Raw genomic sequence first — 21591 nt, 5'->3', positions numbered from 1 at the left:
ACTTTAAAGGATTTGACTAAATATTATCCCATTTCAGGATATGTAATCAAATCACAACTAATAGTATACTAAAAATATTTGATGTTTTTAGGATATTAATTTTATTCTTAGTGTCTGCCACATTTGGCTAGCTAAGAGATTGGATTCTGTGTTCTGGCTCAATTGATATTATTATTACGACTAACCATTACTTGTATTTCACCATTATTAAATGATCACCATAATATGAATCAGCTGTAATGTTTTTTTATTTATTTTTTTAATTAAAACAATGTTTAATTGTACATGTTTATGGAGTACAGGGTGGTGTTTGTGTTATTTCTGTGCATGCATGATTCCCTCCAGGTAGTCAGTATATCCATCACCTAAACATTTATCATTTGTTGTGGTGCTGATGTTCAAGATCCTCTTTTCTAGCTGTTTTGAAATATGCAATACACTATTATTGGCTATAGTCATCCTAGAACTGCTGCAAAGTTTTTTAAAGAAGGGAAGGGAAGTTGGAACTATCCCTTCTGGTGCTTTCTTGTTTACAGACTGGTGTTGAGATATCAATGCTAATCTCTCATTACAAGTTGTTCAGTGTGGATCAACCCAGCAAGACTGATAATGCTTACTTTTCTTCAGGTTTGAGTGCAAATTTCCCTGATCTCCACATCTGAGAAGAGTTACAGGACTTAGCTTTCTCCTAGAACTTTACATCTGGGTGTTAGGACCTGTGAACAAACTTTAGGTTACTTTAGTGCTGTTGAATAGTGATTATTCATTTCTACTTCATTACTTTGGCTATCTTTGCTTGAAAATGATGGAAATGTCCTTTGGGCTATGTCTCAGAATGGAGAATTGAGGAGGAAAATGACTTGATAGCTTATATGTATGTTTTCTTGGGTGTAAAAAAGTGAAGTGAAAGACTGAGCCAGAGAGCAGGAGAGAAAATTCAGAAGCAAAATATGAATTTTTAGGCTCCATGTTAGCACATTTTAATAGTTGTTATTTGGAATCTTCTGATTGGCCTTCACAGTCTCTGTTTTTTTTAAATACTTTTTTATTTCTCTGTTGTTTTATAACCCCATGGTTCTCTACTCAGCTAGAGGAAATTTTCATTGGTCCAAACACACTATCTGAAAAAATATGTTCCAGGTAAACTTGTAAAACAACAGGCTCTTTTATCTTTTGTTTTTCTTTTGTAGTTATTTATTTTTCTCAGACTGGGCAAGCCTTTCTGGGGAACCTACGCTGGAAAGGGCTTTCATGGATGGCAGCAACCGTAAAGACTTGGTAAAAACAAAGCTGGGATGGCCTGCTGGGTTAACGCTGGATTTGATAGCAAAGCGTGTTTACTGGGTTGACGGCCGATTTGATTACATTGAAACTGTAACTTATGATGGAATTCAAAGGTAAGAATTATGTCTTTATACGTTTGGGAGAAAGTGCATAAAATTGATGGAAAGGGATACCAAATGACCAGACAGAATTAAAATATTGCCTTATTGGTTGATATGATGGCTTGATTTGACCTTTGTGTTGATATTTACATGAAGTCACCCACTCTGAGTTTTGTTAACTTTTCTTATGTTCCATAATTACCTAGAGCATTTGATTTCTTCTCTCTAACCCCGATGAAGCACATTATTTTTATTTATTCCTGAGTCCGTGTATGTCTCTGGGTCCTTTATGGTTTGTCTCCCAAGATCACTTTACCTTTTAGTTTTCTACTTTCCAACAATAAATAAATATGTTTTATTATTTAACATTGTCCAGTAGGAATTAATTCTATTTTACTGTGCTCATATATATTTTTCAAATTTCAAAGAGATATTCTTTGTATCGTATTTTTACCTGGTATCCTTCAAAGAGACTTAACAATATTTGAGTGTAGAATATTGCATACTTTTTTATTCATCTTAAATCTGATTAGAGTTAACTGTAAATTAGTTAAATTGTTAAGTATTTTAGATCCTTTCCTTTTGATGTTTTCAAAAATCAGGTAAAACATTCTTCAAATTTTGAAAAAGAAAAATTACTTTGTGGATTCAACAAATAGGCTAGTCAATTTAATTTTTCCATGTGAGTATATTGTTTTCTAATGAAAGCAATATTATAGTTTGGTATCTCTTGAATCTCTACTTTTAAGGATGATATCACATGGATAATATTTTTAGAACACTGGATTATATTGTTAGAACAATCTCTGCTTGGTTAAATGAAGTGAGTGGATATTAATATCTGACTTCTTATCACTGAAACTGGTTCCCGTAGTGAGAATATGAATTAATTTCATGAAAAAAAAAAATGAGTCATATGAAAGCAATTGTGAAATTGCTTATTTTTTTTCTCTTTCAGTGGGATGTTTTGCCATTATATAGTCTCAATATTTTTATGCTAAAGTTAAAGTAAAGCATAAAAGATAAGTTGAGGGAGTTTTAGAAAGATTTGATTCATTTGCTGGCTGTGAAGAAACATCAAAGAAATATTACAGTTGAAATCATAAAGTCATTGCCTCTCGCTTTGCCCAGTAGGTGGCATTCAGGATTCTGGAATTTGCTAACTGAAAAGAACAGCATTCTCTAATCTTAATGTACCATTCTCTAATCTTAATGTACCATGTTATTGTTGAGTGTTTCAAAGTGTGTACTAACTTGACACATTACGTTTCTTTGTTTTCTCCCCTTTAGTGAGTTTCCCAACTTGAGTATCTTCAAGTCTTTTCTTAGATCTCTATTGAGTTTTTTAATTTTCAGGGGCTGCTAAGATTTTCCATTCTATTAAGTCAGAAGAAAAAAAAAAAAAGAGTTTTCCCTCACGGGCCATCCTCCGCTCACTTTATTCACATGTCTCATGGTCATTGTTCATGGGGATGTAGTTATGGCAGGCACTGTTGATTTCCAACCCTCACTTAGTGCCTTTTACTTCTATTTTCTTCCCATTTAAGCAGCTCTGGTCACTCTGTGCCTCCACTACGAGTATGATCAGTTGACAATTTTATCAAGCAGATGCATCACGGTGTTGGCACTGCTTTTTGCTCTTCTTACAGTGACATCAGGAACAGATCTGGTGTTTGCTGTGGGTTAAACACTACCACTCTCTGTCCTGCTCTGTAATTGCTTAGAAGTGGCTAGTGATGCAATGGGAAATGATTGCTGCAGGCATCTTCCACCAGACTTCCAAATCCTTGTCACTCTCTTACACCTATGGAATTCACAGTGCTATTTCACATCTTGGCCAAGTACTTTTCCCCCTAAAAAATCTAGGCAAGCTAAAAGATTGACTAGGAGTGGAATTTAAGACTCAAGAGTCTTTTCCAAGAGACAACATGAAAATCCTATTATCAAATGTCGACAGAAGTTGCAAATACACTGTATTTGTAACAAGAAATTGTTTAGCTTTTTAGACATTTAATTGTACTAACCACACCTTTAATCAAAATAAAGCCAAAAAACCAAACAAAATTAGTATACGTCTTTTGTATATACCTTTGTATATATCTTTTGTAACAGGAAGACAGTAGTCCACGGAGGCTCACTCGTTCCTCATCCCTTTGGAATAAGCTTGTTTGAAGATCATGTGTTCTTCACTGATTGGACAAAAATGGCCGTGATGAAGGCAAACAAGTTCACAGACATCAGCCCACAAGTGTACTACCAGTCTTCCCTGAGGCCGTATGGAGTGACTGTTTACCATTCCCTCAGGCAGCCCCCTGGTAAGCCCCAGAGCAATGGTAACCGCACTTGGTATGGACTTGGTAGAAAGGTTTTCTAAAAGCTATGGAAGTTAATGATGAAGGAACGATTGCATGAGATTTGAGTGGTGTTCTTAAATATATGAAGGGTTATTTAGAGTGTTACATCCTCTGAAATTGGCTCTGCAGATCATGGGCATTCTGGAAAAGTTGATGTATTTCAGAATTGAAATGCCAAATCTAGAGGGAATTTAGGGATTTATTTAACAGATATTTATTGGCACCTGCAGTGTGCCAGGTCCAGCCTAGATGCTGGGGTATAGCAGCGAACAAACCAAACCAAAACACCTATCCTGGGCCGAACCCGCGGCTCACTCGGGAGAGTGAGGTGCTGGGAACTCCAAGGCTGCGGGTTCGGATCCTATATAGGGATGGCTGGTACGCTCACTGGCTGAGCGAGGTGTGGGCAACACCACGCCAAGGGTTACGATCCCCTTACCAGACACACACACACACACACACACACACGCACGCACAACACCTATCCTCATTCCACTGGGAGAAATCTCCTATTTCAACCCTCTAATATTACAGTTGAGGAAACTGAGGCCCTAGAGAAGAAAATGATTTGTCTAAGTGCTCATTTTAGGTAGTGCCAGAGCCATTTTTCCCCTTCTCCGTGGTATATATACAGCATTTGTTCTGTGGTTCCTATTAGGTCTATAATAGGACAATTGGGTTTGGTGTCTGGCTGGTCACTTTTTAAAGAAAAGAAATATTTTGATTCAGACACTGTTTAGTCTTCTGTTATTTTACAGTAAGTTTTGTTTGTGTTTCAGGATTTTGAATTGAGCTTTGACATGTCTATCTGGACTGTATGTGGCTCTTTTCTGTATTTGCTTGTGGATCAAGGGAAAGAAATACAATAAAGTTACACTATGTTGGTAGAAAGCTTAATATTGGTGAACAGTAATTTAGAGAAAGACAGATTTGCTTTAAAACTCATGTTAAGTGATGGGTCTGTTTAGGATGGAGAAAAACTATAAAGCAATTAAGTTAATATTTTTTTAAAAATCAGCAACTAGAGCTGGTATATTCAGATGAATATCCTTCCATATTATCATTTTGGGAAGACACATACTTATCTGCGAACATGTTGGAAATATCTATTTGGAATAGTTTTCAGACTTAATTCGTGAGCTACTGAATTCATACCTGTCTTTACCTAGTTTGATCATCCAAATTACTGTTTTCGTTATTTGGCTCAGAATGAAATCTGGCTGTCGTTTCCCCAAATCAACCCACCTGAGAAGATAAAAAGAATATTTTAAAGAATAAGTCAAAGGCTAAGATGACAATTTCAAAAGAAGATATACAGTTTTTAGCTGTGGCAGCCCTGTGTAGAGTGTACAGTGAGCTTGCTGTGGTCACTACTCTGTGGGTGGCTTTTGGAAGTAAAAATTGTTTTTTGTTGCTGAAATGTAGGGTTTTGGAATCAGATCTGCATTTGAATCTTCATTTAGCCATTTAGACTTTAAGTAATCCTAGGCAAGTTGTGTAACCTTTCAGAGCCTTGGTTTCCTCCTCTGTAGTTGGCTTACTTACCAAGTAAGCATCCAGTGAGTAATATTTATTTATTGTATCTTATAAATGGTAAAATAGCACTAAAGAGTTTTTTGTTTTGTTTTGTTTTGTTTTGTTTTGTTTTGTTTTGTTTGGGGCAGGGGCAGTTATTTCTAATCACAGAGCCTTACAGACTCTGACATAATTATTAGGGGAAAAAAACCCCATAGGGAGTCCTGCTTTTTGCCACCATCAGTTTGAGTGGATGGCAGTACAGCAATGAAATTCGGGGGCTTAGTGCAGGCCAGATGTGGATTATGCAGTAGTAACCAGTAGTGATGTCTACAATTAGTTGCAGCTCCATTACTCTATTTTACCTATAGGGCTCAAAATGGCTTCACATGTTTTGGATGATTATACATTTCTAATTGCAATTTAATCCTGTGCATTTTTTCTTCCAGCTCACAATCCATGTGAATATAACAATGGGGGCTGTGAGCAGGTTTGTGTCCTCAGCCACAGAACAGATAATGGTGGTTTGGGTTACCGTTGCAAGTGCACATTCGGCTTTCAGCTGGATAAGGATGAATTCCACTGCATTGGTAAGAAATCTGTTTAGGACTGTCTTTGTGGCGGGCAGCACAGGGGTGTGTGCATGCATGTCTCTACCCAGACAGCTTCCTGTCTTACTTCACTGCAAATAAGCTTTCTGAAGCCCACAGGGCGTCTTCCTTGGTAGGCACCACTTCCTTCATACACAGAGCTTTGTTTGAAGATGTGAATTTCTGTCCTTTGTGACTTTCCTTTGATTCTACATCTAGGGTTTTCTTGGGCTTCCTTCCCCTTTGTTTTCTAAACTTTTGTTCCCTTTTATTAACTATGGTCTTGAAGTTCCACATGATTGAATTTTGAGTAGTATGTATACCTTTTCCACTTTAGATGTTAGCCTTAACTTTAACTTTGATGGGAAGTAGTTCTCATCACTTCTCCTAGGCCACTGCTTATGCCGCTCTGAGCCAGGTAATCACATATTAATCCCACTTGGCTTTTTTGCTATATTCCAAAGTAAACTCTTGAGGGTTGGGGGAGCTCAATTCCTCACCTTTTTCACCATTCAGTTCAAACTTTCTTTATATTTGCCTCTGTGCTCCTGGTTTCATTCTTTCTTTGTTTTTTTTAATTTATTTAATTTATTTTATTTTTTAAATTTTATTTTGTCAATATACATTGTGGCTGATTATTGCTCCCCATCACCAAAACCTCCCTCCCTTCTCCCCCCACCCCCGGTTTTTTGTGTGTGTGTGTGTGTGTGTGTGTGTGTGTGTGTGTGTGTGTGTGTGTGAATTTATATATTAATTTTTAGCTCCCACCAATAAGTGAGAACATGTTCATTCTTACTTTGGAGGTTTCCTTTCCTCCTCTTTGCTTGCCTGCACACCTGCTCATACTTAGGCCACTGCCTGGGCCTCAGCTGATGATGAAATGCACTCCTGTAGTATTTGTTTCTCTTATTTTCACTTTTACCACTCTCCTTTTTATGCCTTTGAAAATTCTTGGTCCTCAGATAGTAGTTTCTAGCCTAAATATTATAAGTTTTCTTATTCTAACTCAGACAAATTTGTTAACTTCGTAGGTAATCCTAGATTCAGAAAAATCACCCTTATCTAAAAAATCATGTGTTTGTGACTATTATATCAATAGTAGATTGTCTAATGATTTTTCTTTCAAATTCCCTTCTGAAATTTTTGTCTTTGCCTTGGATACCACCTTTCATATCTCTCTTTGATTTCCTGACATACTGTTACAGTCTCCTTCTTTGATTTTATATATCACTTCTTACCTATTTCCTTCATTCCTCACCTCCTCTCCTTTCTTTCACGTCTTTATTTTTTTCTAAGTAATTTACCTGGTTGCTGATAATTCTTCCCTCTTCCTGGTCTCAATACCTCAAAAACTGCAGTAGGATTCTTGGTGTAGATTTCTATACAAAAAAGTTAATTCAACTCACCTTCATAGTTGCTTGTCTTTTTTTTTCCCTTCCATTATTTCCAACTCTGTTTTCCACAAATGTACTTTTTATGTTCATTTCAGAATTATATTTTACAATTATAAAGTTTGCTCCATGGATGCATAAATAATTTCTCTGGATTTTGGGGAGAGCAAGAACCGTGCTGTGGCTGACTGTGCCATGTCTCTCTTCCTACAGCTATTCAGAATTTTCTGATCTTTTCATCTGAATTGGCTGTTCGTGGGATCCCATTCACCTGGTCTACTCAGGAAGATGTCATGGTTCCAGTGACAGGGACTCCATCTTTCTTTGTTGGGATTGATTTTGATGCCCGGGAGAGCACTATCTTTTTTTCAGATACAGCAAAAGACATGATTTATAAACAAAAGATCGATGGCACAGGTGAGAAAATTTTTTGTGTGTATGTGTGCATGTTTTGCCTGTTTTCAATAATAATACCAATAATTAACTCAGTAAAACTTTGTATCCACTTCTTAAGCATTTTTTCCTAAACTTGCTAAATACTTTTAGATCAGAAAAGAAATCTATTGCTTTTTTTTAATGAATTAAGTTAAAACAAACACCTTTCTTTATTTTCAAAACAATTTATACATGAAGGGTGTATTTTAACAATGACATATTAACAGAAAAGGAATGTCAAGTGTATGAAATCCATTAATAGATTGACTAGAGGCTGTTCTTCATATTCAGACAGCCAGATCAATCCAATGGGACGACCTCTCTTTAGGGATACTGGGCTACCTAAATGCCAAGGGCTGGGCTTAGAATAATAATATATTTAAAAATTTTTTTAAAACATTTATTTGTACATATTTGTGGGGTATAGTGTGTTGTTTCAATACATGCATATACTGTATATTGATTCACTTAGAATAGATAGCATAGCTTTATACCCGTTAATCCACCACTTCCCCCCCTAAGGATTGCCATTTTAAGCATTTTTAAACATACAAGTGCATGGAATTAATTATACTCACAGTGCTGTGTGACCATCACCTCTGTCTATTTCCAAAACTTTTTTTGTCATCCTAAACATGAACTCTGTACCCACTAAGCAATAACTTCTCATTATTCCTTTTCCCCTGTTTTTGGTAACCTTGAATCTACTTCTGTCTCTGAAAATTTTTTTCTTTTTAATTTCTTTTTCCTTAATTGACCCATGATAACTGTGTTTATTTATCAAGTTCAGTGTGATATTTGGGTGCATTTATACAGTGTACAGTGATAATATCAGTGTATTTAGCATATCCATCTCCTCAAATGTCTGTCACCTTTGTGTTGGGAACGTTCAAAATCCTCCCAATTAGCTGCTTGAAGTTATGCAGTAATTTGTTATTAACTGTAGTCTCCCTATATCACTATGGAACGCTAGATCTTATTCCCATCTCAGCAATTTTGTATCTTTTGACCAACTTCTCTCCCCCCCCCCCGCCCCTTTCCTTTACTAGGCTCTAGCAGCCACTATTCTACTCCCTACTTCTGTGAGATCAATTATTTTAGCTTCCACATGTGAGTGAGAACATGTGGTATTTCTCTTTCTGTGCCTGGCTTATTTCACTTAACATAATTTTCTGAATCAATAATAATAATAATAAATAAATTTTAAGAAGATATGAATTGTATGTAAATATGGATTTACTGTAAGTTTTTAGTTGATTGGGATTCTGTTAAAATCTTCATTGTCATTAAAGAAAGATAAATTGTGGTCAGTCACACCATTGGATGACGCAAGATTGAGTAAATTGATTTTATACCCACTAGTGGGTTGAAAGCTACAGTTTGAAAAAAATTGATAGGCAATATAATATAGGGCTAGCTCAGAAGGTAGCCTGCCTGGTTTAGAATGCCAGCTTCCCATATTTCCTACCTGTGTAACTTTGGGCAAGCAACTTAACTTATTTATGCCTCAGTTTCCTAAGCTATAAAATAGGAATAATAATGGCGGTGCTACGTAGCTTTATAAGGTTGTTGAGAGAATTTTAGGCTAATACATATAAAGCACCTAGCGTAATGCCTGGAAAACTGTAAATATTCAATAAATGTTATGCGTCATAGCTATCTATCATCAATGAAAAACCATACTGCCCCACTCCACACTGCCCCCACCGAGTACCTTCTCTCGGGGGGTGATTGCTTACCACTCTTGTAGCTGCTTCGTCTATTGCTTGTCTCCATGTTTCTAAAGGCTTTGCTTATACTACTATTTCTTGATTTTTCATTTTAGACATTTACTTCCTTATAAATGAAGATTTGGCTCTCCCCCAACTTCCCTCCCCACATTCTTCCTAAATAGTTAGACTGTGATTTTTGGTTAAATTCATAGTAGGTGTTTATATTATTAATATGAATATAAATATTGGTCACTGCTAAGCCAAGTAGTATTCTATGATGATATTTCTTGAGCTATTTTTGATTTTTTTTCCTGGAATTAACAATTGCCTCATCTTCATTTGCTTAGCTTTCTACGTAAGTATCATATATTTTCCCCAAATGCTCCAACAGATCTATCAAATGCCTATCTATAGACAGCAAACACTCTGTTACTTTTTCCTCTTCTGGAGACCTCTACTCTCTGTTGCAGATGGGGCTTGTTTCTCTCCAGACCTGACGCTCAGCTCTTGTCTTCTGACTTCTGTTTGCCACTTTCCTGATCTGGGTCTCTACTTATTTCCTTATTTTTCTGAAACTCATTATATAATAGCTTCCTAAGAAGGATGGGTAGGGTGGTATATATTTTGAGTCTTTGAATGCTCTCCGTCTCGACTGTTTGGCTGGGTATAGAGTTTTAGGTTGCAAGTAAATTTGCCTCAGAAATGTGCAAGACATTGCTCCAATCTAGTATCCAGTGCTGAGGATCCAATGCCATGCTGAGTACCGTTTCTGTGTGTGACTTTTTCTTAGTTTGTTGTTATTACTGTTTTGTTTTCTTTCCTTCCCAGAAGCTTTTAGGATCTTTTTGTTATCCCTTTAATCTTGAGATTTCTGTCCTTTTGTTCTGGGAAATTTTTGCAGCTCTTTTTTTTTGGTGTTCTTTCTTTATGTAACTTTCAAAATGTTAGATTAATCACTTATTTTTAAAAAATCTTTTCTTTCATATGTTTAATCTCTATCATTTTGTTCTACTTTTTGTAGATATTTTGGTATTTTAGTTTTCAGCTTTTCTATTTAATTTTCAATTTTGAAGAGCTCCTTTCTATTTTCTAATTCTCTTTTCTTAACTGGTCTTGTTTCATAATTCAATATCTTACTTCTCTGAAGGCATTAATTACATTTTTAAAAGTTTAATCTTCCTCTGTTTCCAGTTTCTTTGGACTTCTTTTTCCTTTTGGCTTGTTTTCAACTTTCTTTTTCATTATGGAAGCTTTCTCCGAATGTCTGTGACCCTTGTTTGGTATTAAGGGAGAGGCAATAACAAGCCGCCGGGAAGGTCTGCAAATCCGTGGAGGGGCCGCATCAGCAGTAAGCTTCAGGTGGTTGGGCAGCCCCCAAACGCCAGTATTAGTAAGTCTTTCTGGAGCTAGTCAATTTCTCCTTGGCAGATGCTTCCCTTCTCCTTCTTGGGGTAGAGGTAAAATACAGGGAGCTGGCTGTCTGTGTTTTGGGAGCAGGGCAGAGGAAAGGGAACTGAAAGCCCTTCCATTCAGCATCCACATGATTCCCTGTGCTCTGGCTGTGTCCATATCAGCCCTCTGTTGTGCACTATTCCATAGCCTCTCTGCTCCACTTCCTCCAGAGAACATTTCTGGTCCATTAGACGAGATAGGCAGAGGAGAGTGGCATAATGCTTATGATCTGGGAGGGACCTGGGCCTCTGATTGCTCTCTATACCAACTTTTAACTAAGCCCTGTAGTTCCTCGCCCCTGACTTTTTCAGAACCTGGTACCTCTGAGTGTGAGTATGCCGAGGCTTCTGCATGTGAGTGTGTGTCTTGTCTCTGCTGGTGCATAGTGTGTAGCTTTCTCCTCCCCCACTTAGTGAGTTACCACTCCTTCAATCTCTTGCTCTTCAAACCTTTGTGGAGATTGCTCATCCGCTGTTCTTTTACTGTTACTTTGGTAGAATTTGGGAAGAAGAGGAGAAAAACATGTGTGGTTGGTCAATCTGCTGTTTTGAACCAGGACTTCTCTTTTCTGAGGACTAGAATTAGGTTCACCGAGCTTGGAGAACTCCAGTCAAGCTTAGCTTTCAACAGAAGGCAGTCCGATATCGCATTTCTGAGCCTCGTGCTGGCTCATCCTCCTGCAGGTGCCTCCGCAGGTCATCGTCCTTACAGGAGACCGGAATTCTCATCATAAGATTTTTCATTATCAAGTCCATATGTTGAGCAAGTTATTTTTTAAAATATTTTTTTGTTTGTTTGTTTTTGTTTGTTTGTTTTTGGTGGCTGGCTGGTAAGGGGATCCGAACCCTTGACCCCGGTGTTATAACACCATGCTCTATCCAGTTGAGCTAACCAGCTATCCCAAAATATTCTTATGGTCAGTGGTTAAACTCTCCGTGCTCCAGTGAGGGAGGTATTACATTGTTCTGTTTTTCAAGCAAGAATATTGTGTCAATAAATATATATGCAAAAAATGAATTGTCAGAAATCAAATTAAAGTCAAGATTGACTGAATGAAGCCCTCAGGGGAGTTCCCTCCATCAACTATCCCTACTCTTCTTCAACTTTTCCCTTTCCACTGACTTTTCCTCTTTAGATATGCTCAAGTTTCTCCTATCCTAAAAAAATTGCCCCCCTCCCCTCTCCGCTGTTCCTGTCTAGGTACAGCCGTCTCTCCCCTTCATTTCATGAACAAATTTCTTCAGAGATTGGTCTACACTTTCCTGTCTTCTCTTCCACACTTCTCACAGATTCCTTACCTCTTCATGATCCTCCCACTGAAACCCCTCCCATCCTGGTCACCTCCAGTCTCTGTTGCTAAACAGTGCTTTTCAGTTCTTATCTTTGGCATTTGAGTCATCTTCTTCTCAAAAATGCTTTCTTCCATGACAACACACTCCTGGATTTCCTTCTGTTTCTTTACCATTCTTTCTAATGCTTCCTAGAGGTCTTTTCTCCTTTCCCTGCCCTGTAAATAACTGTGATCTCTGGTGCTCAACATCGGTCCTCCTCTTCTTCTTTGGCCTAGTGTCACACCTACCATATCTTTGATTACCATCTATATAGCAATTCTAAATCCATGAGGGGAGACTCTAATAGGTCATTTACTAGACTTTTTCCTTCTAACACGGGGAAAGAGGGAAAGGTCAGGGAACATATCTCCTAGGTGATGATAAAAATCTCTGTCCAAGTTCTCTCTCTGAGGTTCCTTTGGGTACCTCACCTGGATATCCCACAACCATCTCAAAATGGACATATCTAAGAGGACACCTTCATCCCACTTCTCACAGGCCTTCCTGCCTTAGGGGAAGAGTATAACCACTCACCACTCAACCTGCTATTCACTGTCAACTTCTCCCCCTTCCTTAGCCTCTGTCATTAACTCATTGACCTCCAGCCATGCTCCAGAACATGTGGAGTTCTCAGTCCCTCTCCCTTGTGAGTCTTTGCACTCCTACAGCCCTAATCAACTACTTCCTTTGGGCAACCTGTCCACACTTGCAATTTGCCGTATGCTCTCGCAGTCTCCTGTGCATACTTCCATCACAGTATCCATTACTCTTACTTTGGTCTCTTGGCCTACTTGCTTCCTCCTCTCTCACCACCTCGTTATAAATTACCAAGAGGGCAGCACCCCCACTTCTTTTCAGATGCCTCACTTCTCTGTGGCTCAGTTTCCTCATCTGTAAAATAGGGACAATAATAAATACCTACTTGATTAATTGGTTGTGAGGATGGATGGATCTGTGTAAAGTTCTTGGTTCAGTTCCTGGCTCATAATAATTGCTCATTTAATATAAGCTATTGTTATTACTATTAGTAGTGGTATGTTTCCTAGATATCCAGTAGGTTATCTATCATGTCAAGGACTTTCCCTTTTATAATTTGCTGAATAAATGAATGGAAAAGCACTAGGATTTATTTTCCTACTGAAAAAGAAAGAGATGTACTTGTTTATTCTGATTTAGATTCTCTTTAGTGAAAAAAAGAAACAAAAGAGGAGAGACATAAAAATTTCACACAGGGGTAAGTGGTCTTTTTTCTCTTGTACCCAGTTCTGATTTCCTTTCTTTTATCTTTGCTAGCCTTTTCTAAACTTGGCAACTTTGTGCCTGTGAAAGACTGTTGATGAGAGGGTTGGGCAGTAATACCTCAGGGTTACCCCTGGTTGTACCTGGCAGTGTCAGCTTATCAGAGCTGTCTGGGGGTGGTAGTAGGTGAACTCAGGTATCTCTTCTTCAGATGTTCTGCAATGAGAAATTTTTTCTGGAAGGTTGAACAAGGGAGTAAATCCAGGCCATACCACTCCTGGTTCTATTTATCAGTATCATATCTATTCTTTGAGATCCAAAGTGTGGGGAATAGATTCTAGGTTTATCTCATGTTGTTCAGAGGCTTACAGTTTGTTTTTTAAAAGAATTCCACATGTATTATTAAAATATGCTCTAACTCTGATCCATCATTTAAATTATACAGTAGTAGGAAAATGTATGTGTTATAAAATATGCTTTAAACTATGTCCATATTTCAATTTATAGGAAGAGAAATTCTCACAGCTAACAGGGTGGAAAGTGTTGAAAGTTTGACTTTTGATTGGATTTCAAAGAATCTCTATTGGACAGACCCTTCTTACAGGAGTATCAGTGTCATGAGGTTAGCTGATAAATCAAGACGCACAATAGTTGAGAATTTAAATAACCCACGAGCAGTCGTAGTTCATCCCGTTGCTGGGTAAGTGTGTTCATGTTTTACTGAGAGTTTGAAAATGTATATCTGTATGTCTTCTGCAGTCATTGAAAAGTGATGCCATAGGGATTTGGCAAGTTCAGCAAACAAAATTGAACTGTGTCACTTGAATCACCTTAAATTTTATCCCTTTTGCATAAGCTTAAGTAATCACTTTATCTCCTTCAAAAAACTTTTTCTAAGTTTCGGCTTTCCCAGTCTTCACTAAAGTGTGGTTTTTTCCACAATTGCGGAGGATCAAACAATGTGACACAGGTTCAGTAAGGAATGAACAAATATGCAGCGGAATTATCAGGAAAAGCTTATTCTTTTTCTGATATAAAACTTAGCAAAATTTGCTTAATCATTCAGCAGTTTCCAGAGGAAAAATTTTTTCAGACCACAAAGTTTTGTGTTTTTCATTCTATAATTGGTGGTGTCGGAAGAGACAGAACAGTTTGCAATATTCCTTTTTGGTTCTTCCCTTTCTTATTTAAACATGTTTAATAGTTAACATGTTTGTTTCAAGTCTGAGCTATTCAGTTGTATTTGAATGGAATAATAAAAAAGATGGCAGGCAATTCACTAAAACCGATGTCATCTAATCCAATAACTAGTTTGTGAAGGAGATCTGTGTAAAGCCCATTTTAGAGACAAATCTGAGGATCAGTGAGATAAAATGACTTCCCAAAGGACCCACAACTGTTAAGCAACAGTTGGTATTCAGATTCCAAGGCCTGTCCAACTGCAATGCCTGTATGCCTCTAGAGTGTTTACCTTATATTATTTTCTCCTTGTAAAAGAATATAAGAAATATGTTTAAAACTGATGATTTTATTGATAAGATTTTATTGCCCTTTAAAGTGTTAAACAATTGATTTTCTAATGAATTTATCACAACCTGTAAGTCTAGCATTTTGGTTTTGAAAAGCTGTTAAATTCCTTTTAGTGATTTCTTCATTTGCGGGTTTTTTGTCTTTGGTTTTTTTGATGGCTGGCCAGTATGGGGACCCAAACCCATGACCTTGTTATCATAAAGCTGCGCACTAACCAACTGAGCTAACTAGACAGTTGACTTTTTCATTTAAAATGATATAAATTAGTCACATTTCTTTTTTGGAAAAGACTAATTTTGATTTCCTTCCAAGGATCTTATGAAAGAGAAAAGGGTGTTTTTTTCCCCTAGGGAACTTTTTTTAAAAAAAATCTTTTTGCCACTCCTCAGAATAAAAAAAGATGCCCTGGGTAAGATATTGTTTAAGAGTTACGTTGTTGAATGCTTTCTTCATCTGGGATGAAGTGGTTTCCTGCAAAATTATCAATTCCATATGGAAAAATGACAAGAAATTGATCTAGGGGCCTCCTGGATGTTTAATCCAGAGAGAAAGAGAGATTAAAATCTATTTACTTGCTTGTGGTTTATTATTTCAACAACATGGAGTATTTAATCTGTAACTTGATTTTGTGTCTTTTTAAAGAATCTGTTGGATGAAAATAGTTTGAGGTCCTAACGTCTAGGACAGTGGTTCTGTTCATTTTAATTTTAATGCCATTTGCATTTGTGACTTTGGTTACAAGTTTTTGTTTGTTTGTTTGTTTTGTAATTTATGGAACACTTCAAAAATTTGTGTCTTCCTTGTGCAGGGGCCATGCCAGTCTTCACATTATTCCAATTTTAGTATATATGCTGCTGAAGCGAGCACTGGTTACATGTTGATAACTGAAGTTTTAACTAAGAATTAGATTAAGTATACATTCAATCTGCTAAGCCCAATAGCATATACAGAAAATAAAGTTAATTGTATTCTCCAGTGAGTTTCTGGAGAATCTATGTTTGTGCTAAATCTCTCTAAGTCATGTAGATTGTCCTGGTGTTAACACCCTTGCTTTATTACCTCTTTTTCTAGATATATATTCTTCACTGATTGGTTCCGTCCTGCCAAAATTATGAGAGCGTGGAGTGATGGATCTCACCTTTTGCCTATAATAAACACTACTCTTGGATGGCCCAATGGATTGGCCATCGACTGGGGGTAAATAGGAATCATTCGGCATCACTGAGTTTTTTCTTACTGCAGAATACATAGGAGGCATACTGGGGTAATATGATGGATAAGGAAACTGGTACTGCTTGCCCTCAGAAACTTTTTAATCACTAATGGGTGATGGGAGAAGGATTTTGAGTGATGTAAGAACAAAAAGAACACAAGCATAGTTAGCCAGCTACTGCTAGGATGAAAACTAAGGCATTCTTGAATATTCTGAGGAAATTGCTCAGAGGGAGCAGAATGACTTAGTGGAAGGTCAAGATGGAGAGGGTGAGTCCCAAACCCCGTTAAAAGTAGCACAGGAATTTGATGAAATGCAGATCCTGTGTAATTTCTTAAAGGGGTTATCTTGAGGATAAGAAATCTCTATATGTCAATTAATCAAATGTACATTTGCTTATATGCACTTTGGGAGAATTTTTAAAGTATAAGATATAGTTCTCAATAAATTGATGATCTATGTAGGAAAATAGGAAAAGGAGTAAGGTAAATAAACTTGTAGACATGAAATGCTAAACTAGTTTATGGGAGAGGAAATGGGAAGAATTGTATTTAAAAAAAATTTTTTTTTTGGAGGCTGGTCAGTACAGGGATAGAACCTTGGATTTTGGAGTTATCAGCACCATCCTCTAACCAACTGAACTAACTGGCCAGCCCCTGTATTTAACCTTTTAAACAGAGATTACTAGCAATATTGTTTTAACTTCTTGATTTTGCAAGGAGAAAAAGAAAATTTTAATTCAAAGATAGCAGCACTTCAAGTTTTCTAAGAGAATTAATTGAAAGTCATTTCATTAAAGTAGCTGTGTCTTTCTGGGAGGAATAAAATTGTTAAATTTTTAATGAATATAATTTAAGTTTTAGCAACTTTGTTTATTAAATGTGTTAACGAAGCATACTGTTTGAATGCCCTCAGTGTAAACAGTGCTCTGCTAGTTGCTGGATAACAGATAACTAAGTATTTTATTATTTTAGTGCTTTACGATTGTACTGGGTAGATGCCTATTTTGATAAAATTGAGCACAGCACCTTTGATGGTTTAGATAGAAGAAGACTGGGTCGTATAGAGCAGCTTTCACATCCATTTGGACTTACCATCTTTGAAGGTATGTTTTGAAGCAATGAAAGTGTATTTTATTTTTATACTTAGCAAATTCTAACAGTAAACCCAACCTCATTTGACATTCTCACAATTCCAGAAGAGCTGGTCACTCAATGAATTAAAATTATATATAGACAAAATATTTGGTTTGTTGATGGAATATTTCACTTTTAAAGTGTGTATTTTGTTTTGGACACATTTAGATAATAATATCAACAACCTGTATGGGTATAGCACTTTGTAGATTACACATATTATACAATTCAACATCTCAAGTACTCAGTTACATAAGTAGCACATAGGAAATAGTAAATTACTGCTTTCGTAATTTTCAAGCACAACAGCAAGAATACAATATAGTAACTATTATAGTATATTATTGTTCTCTGGTGTTTGTAAGAACCTCATCAGAATCCTTGTTGGAAGATGATTACACGATTGCATGTATTCATCAACTATATGCTCACTGAATAACTTTGAAGCCTTTTAGTCAAAATGTTGGGTAACTGACATTGTCTTTGTCATACAAAAATGTTAGGACATGGCTTATGAAGAACAGCAAGACATGATAGCTTTTTCATCAACCTTTCCAAATAATTTTAAGTTACTAATAAAGATTGCTGGGAAGGAGGGAATTCTGGCAAAGCACATCTACGATGATCACAGCCAGTGCATGGGATTTCCTTCTCTCAACTCTCCTCTCAAGTGTAGGCATGCTGTTATGAGTCGAGTTGCTGGGAAGAAGATGTAGCCTGGCACCATGAAGCACATGGTTTGTTTAGTCTTGAAAACAGGGTTTCTGTGAATTGTTGTATAGTTTGTGCACTGCACAAAAGTACCAGGCCAACAGGGTGAGAAGAAACTGAAGTCTACCCCAGGTCTGCTTGACAAAATACAATTAGTCCAGTGAGAAGGGTGACATTTTGTACAGGGCCCTATGTAAAGGCCCTATGTATATGCTAGTTGTGTCCCTGGTTGAAAACCTCCTACTTTGAATAATTAGCACGGTGCTTTAAAAAATTAGACAATGACTGTAAATAAAAGACTTTCTCACACACATAGAGTGTGGAATGAAAAGTTAGTAAATATATTGCATATTCCATGCTGCTGTCTGTTCATCTGTGGAGGAGTGTGTGGTCTTTAAAAATATTTAAAAAACGCTCTTGTGAGATTTTTGATGAGATGAGTTGATTATGAATACTCACTCGCCCTGCCTCCCCCATGTATTTACTCCCTTTTCACTAATGATGTCAGACACATGCTATTTGCTGTCACATTGGAACATTACAAGAATGTTAAATTTTCTCTGCTCTGTGATGGAATGTTTTGAGATTGAATAAAAATGCAGTTTCAGTACCTTTTGGTTTCATCAGTATGAAAAAATTTGAATGCATACCTATGAGAGCAACACAACATTCCCAAAGTAATAATAATAATTAGTTCTTTCCAACACTGCCCTTCAACTGTGAATTTCTTATGGTGAATTCTTTTCTTGTGCCACACCTTTTTACTGAAAAACTAGATCTTCTTGATTGTGCACCACACAAGAATGAAATGTGTATTGAACTCCTTATCTATTTAAGTATATTAAGATACCTTCCTGAGTGGTGGGACTGAGATTACCAGTCAGTAGAGATAAGATTTACTGAGTCCAGTGACTGATTAGTCATTGATTAGATCACAGATAAGGAAAACTAGTCTAATGATAAAATTTGTGACATCTTAAGCATTTTCTGGTTAATAGGGATTTCTAGTTTGTTAAACTATTGTTAAAGAGAAAATCTATTTTGATTCAATTCTTTATTTTAAAAACTGTTGAAATATATGTTTACTTCCCAACTTCAGTAGTTAGTGTAAAGTGAACATGATTGAATTTTTGTTGTTTAGAATCTTACATTGTCTCTCTATTACCGTTCTGAGCATCACAGAACATTAGTGTGGTTGTAGGTGTATGTACACTTGTGTTGGTTTTTATTGATGATCCCTAAACATACTATGAAAGTTTCTTTTTGGACTAGATCTGTACTTTTCCTTCTTAGTAGCTTTTTATTAAAGTTGAGTGTAAAAAACATTTTTTTTTTTTTTTTGTTCTCATTAAGATATGGGATATGGATGGAATGTTTGAAATGGAAGGGATCTGAGAGATGATTTAGTCTATTTCCTTCACATAGTTAAATATTTGCTTAAGAGGACTCAGCAGGTTAGTGCTTTAGGTGGGATAGGAGTCAGTCTTATGACACCTCATCTAATACTCTATAGAAGAATCCGGAGATTTTTTATTTTTAAGTCTAAACGTAATTGTTACTAAATGCCATCATAAAACTCCATACATGCTTGTCTGACCCTGAACCTTGGTATTATTAAAATAAAGGCTTCTGAGGAGTATTTCTAGAAAGTAACAGGTCACAGAAAATGGTTACAGAAACAAATAGCAGATGTTTATGGAAGAAGATTCTCACATATGCAAGGAGCTTTACAAGCATGTTGCATTTTCCCAAGAGATTTATAAGTGAGCTGTTACTGAAAATACTAATCACCTGTGTTTCTTCGTAGACTATGCATATTTTACTGACTGGAGACTGGGTGCTATTGTTCAAGTCAGGAAAACGGACGGTGGAGAAATGACAGTTATCCGAAGTGGCATCAATAACATAATGCATGTGAAATCATATGATGTTAACACCCAGATTGGTGAGTGAGGCTCCTTCTGTCTCTCTCTCTTTCTCTCTCTCTCTCTCTTTTTTTTTTTTTTGCAGCTGGCCAGCATGAACTTCTCCCTTTAAGTACTTGACGTGTGTGCATAATTTAATAATGTAAGCCTTCAAATCTCTGTTCAGCTCTGCTAACCCTAAAAGTGTTGTTGGGAAAAACATCTTGTAGCACTTTTCTGTATTTAAATGGAATGTTATATTTGGCAGGTTGATTTCTAAGAGGAGAGGCTACTTTTTAGTATTAGGTCTGAAAAATGTTCTTTCCCATTTGTTTTCCTTCACAAATCAAACCTGTGGAAATGTGCATGACTTACTACCTCAGGGCTTTGCTTTTGCAGGTTCTAACCCCTGCAACCAATCCACTCATCCTAACGGTGACTGCAGCCACTTCTGCTTCCCAGTGCCAAATTTCCAGCGGGTATGTGGGTGCCCTTATGGAAAGCGGCTGGCTTCCAATCACCTGACATGCGAGGAGAACCCGGCCTATGAGCCACCCACCCAGCCTTGTGGCTCATTTTCCTTTCACTGTAACAATGGCAGATGTGTGCCCGAGTACTACCGCTGTGATGGAGTTGATGACTGTCATGATAACAGTGATGAGCATCTGTGTGGCACATTTAGTAAGTAGTTCTGCACTGGACATGTTTCGTGGGATGCGTGTCCAGAGAGAGGGGGGCTTTAAAAAAATAAATAAAAGTGTGGGTTATTTATATGGGAAAAAATATCTTTTAGAATTTCATATTCTTAACATGTAGTCCAACGGATTTTAGGAAGCTAAGCAATACATTTCATTCATAGTGTTACAGAGGGTTTCTAGCGTTGATTTACATGATTTCCAATAAAATTTCCCTTTGACATTGGCTATTTAGACTGATGCAGAGTCATTACATCTTGGCAAGCACCTCAAAAAGTCAAAGTGGACATAATCTTTAATCCAAGAGAAAAGTATCGCAAAACAGATACTTGTAATCATCATAGCCTCTGAAAACATGTGCTAGCTTCCCTTTTCCTCCCCTTATGGAGTAAAAAAAGTAGGGGTGAGATGGCATTCTTAACCTTTACATTCTGTTTTTGATGGTAATCTAAAGTCTGAGGCCTAATAAATGCTATTGCAGAAGGCAAAAGTATTCCACTAAAAATTTAAAAAATAAAGATATGACAGTTGACATTTCAAAAATCTCTATGAAGGTGAGATTATTACTAATAATAACATATCTTTCTGGAGAAAATGAAGAATGACAGAATTGAAAAATAAAAGTACCCACATAGACATTTTTCTGAAATTTTAAAAATTTTAATTCTTTTGTGTGTAATGTTCCTGTTTCTAAGAGTGCAAAATTTTTTTTTTCTTTTATAAAGTTAACCAGTAAGGGGATCTTAACCCTTGACTTGGTGGCGTTAGCACTACACTCTCCCAAGTGAGCTAACTGGCTATCCCTATGTAGGGATCCGAACCTGTGGCCTCGGTGTTATCAGCACCACACTCTCCCAAGTGAGCCACGGGCCAGCCCCTAAGAGTGCAAATTTTTACATGAACATTTTATTTGCATGTTTCATATGACACATTTTCAAAGTTTCTGCAGACTTTTGAATTGTGATAGGAGGAAGTGCAGCTTAGAAGTTAGGGATGGG

At 36.9% G+C, this 21591-nt stretch overlaps 1 protein-coding gene and 1 non-coding gene across 2 annotated transcripts in view; one reads left to right on the top strand and one right to left on the bottom strand.

Moving 5' to 3' along the window:
- LRP2 (LDL receptor related protein 2) overlaps positions 1 to 21591 on the top strand; it is a gene marked incomplete at its 5' end in the record, with an annotated part of 155211 nt that overhangs the window by 34207 nt on the left and 99413 nt on the right. Inside the window, 9 exon segments of the mRNA XM_063085734.1 lie at positions 1191 to 1397; positions 3498 to 3700; positions 5704 to 5844; positions 7449 to 7652; positions 13912 to 14104; positions 16006 to 16131; positions 17122 to 17252; positions 19802 to 19939; positions 20298 to 20579. Coding sequence (XP_062941804.1) covers positions 1191 to 1397; positions 3498 to 3700; positions 5704 to 5844; positions 7449 to 7652; positions 13912 to 14104; positions 16006 to 16131; positions 17122 to 17252; positions 19802 to 19939; positions 20298 to 20579 — 1625 coding nt within the window.
- LOC134365481 (U6 spliceosomal RNA) lies at positions 15700 to 15801 on the bottom strand. Its single transcript, XR_010022111.1, has one exon. It is a non-coding gene; the product is annotated as a U6 spliceosomal RNA (small nuclear RNA).

This window comes from Cynocephalus volans, chromosome 1 (genome assembly GCF_027409185.1).
Source record: "Cynocephalus volans isolate mCynVol1 chromosome 1, mCynVol1.pri, whole genome shotgun sequence".
Lineage (NCBI taxonomy): Eukaryota > Metazoa > Chordata > Mammalia > Dermoptera > Cynocephalidae > Cynocephalus > Cynocephalus volans.
Note: the sequence above shows the minus strand (reverse complement) of the source record. Positions and strands in the feature narration are given on the sequence as shown.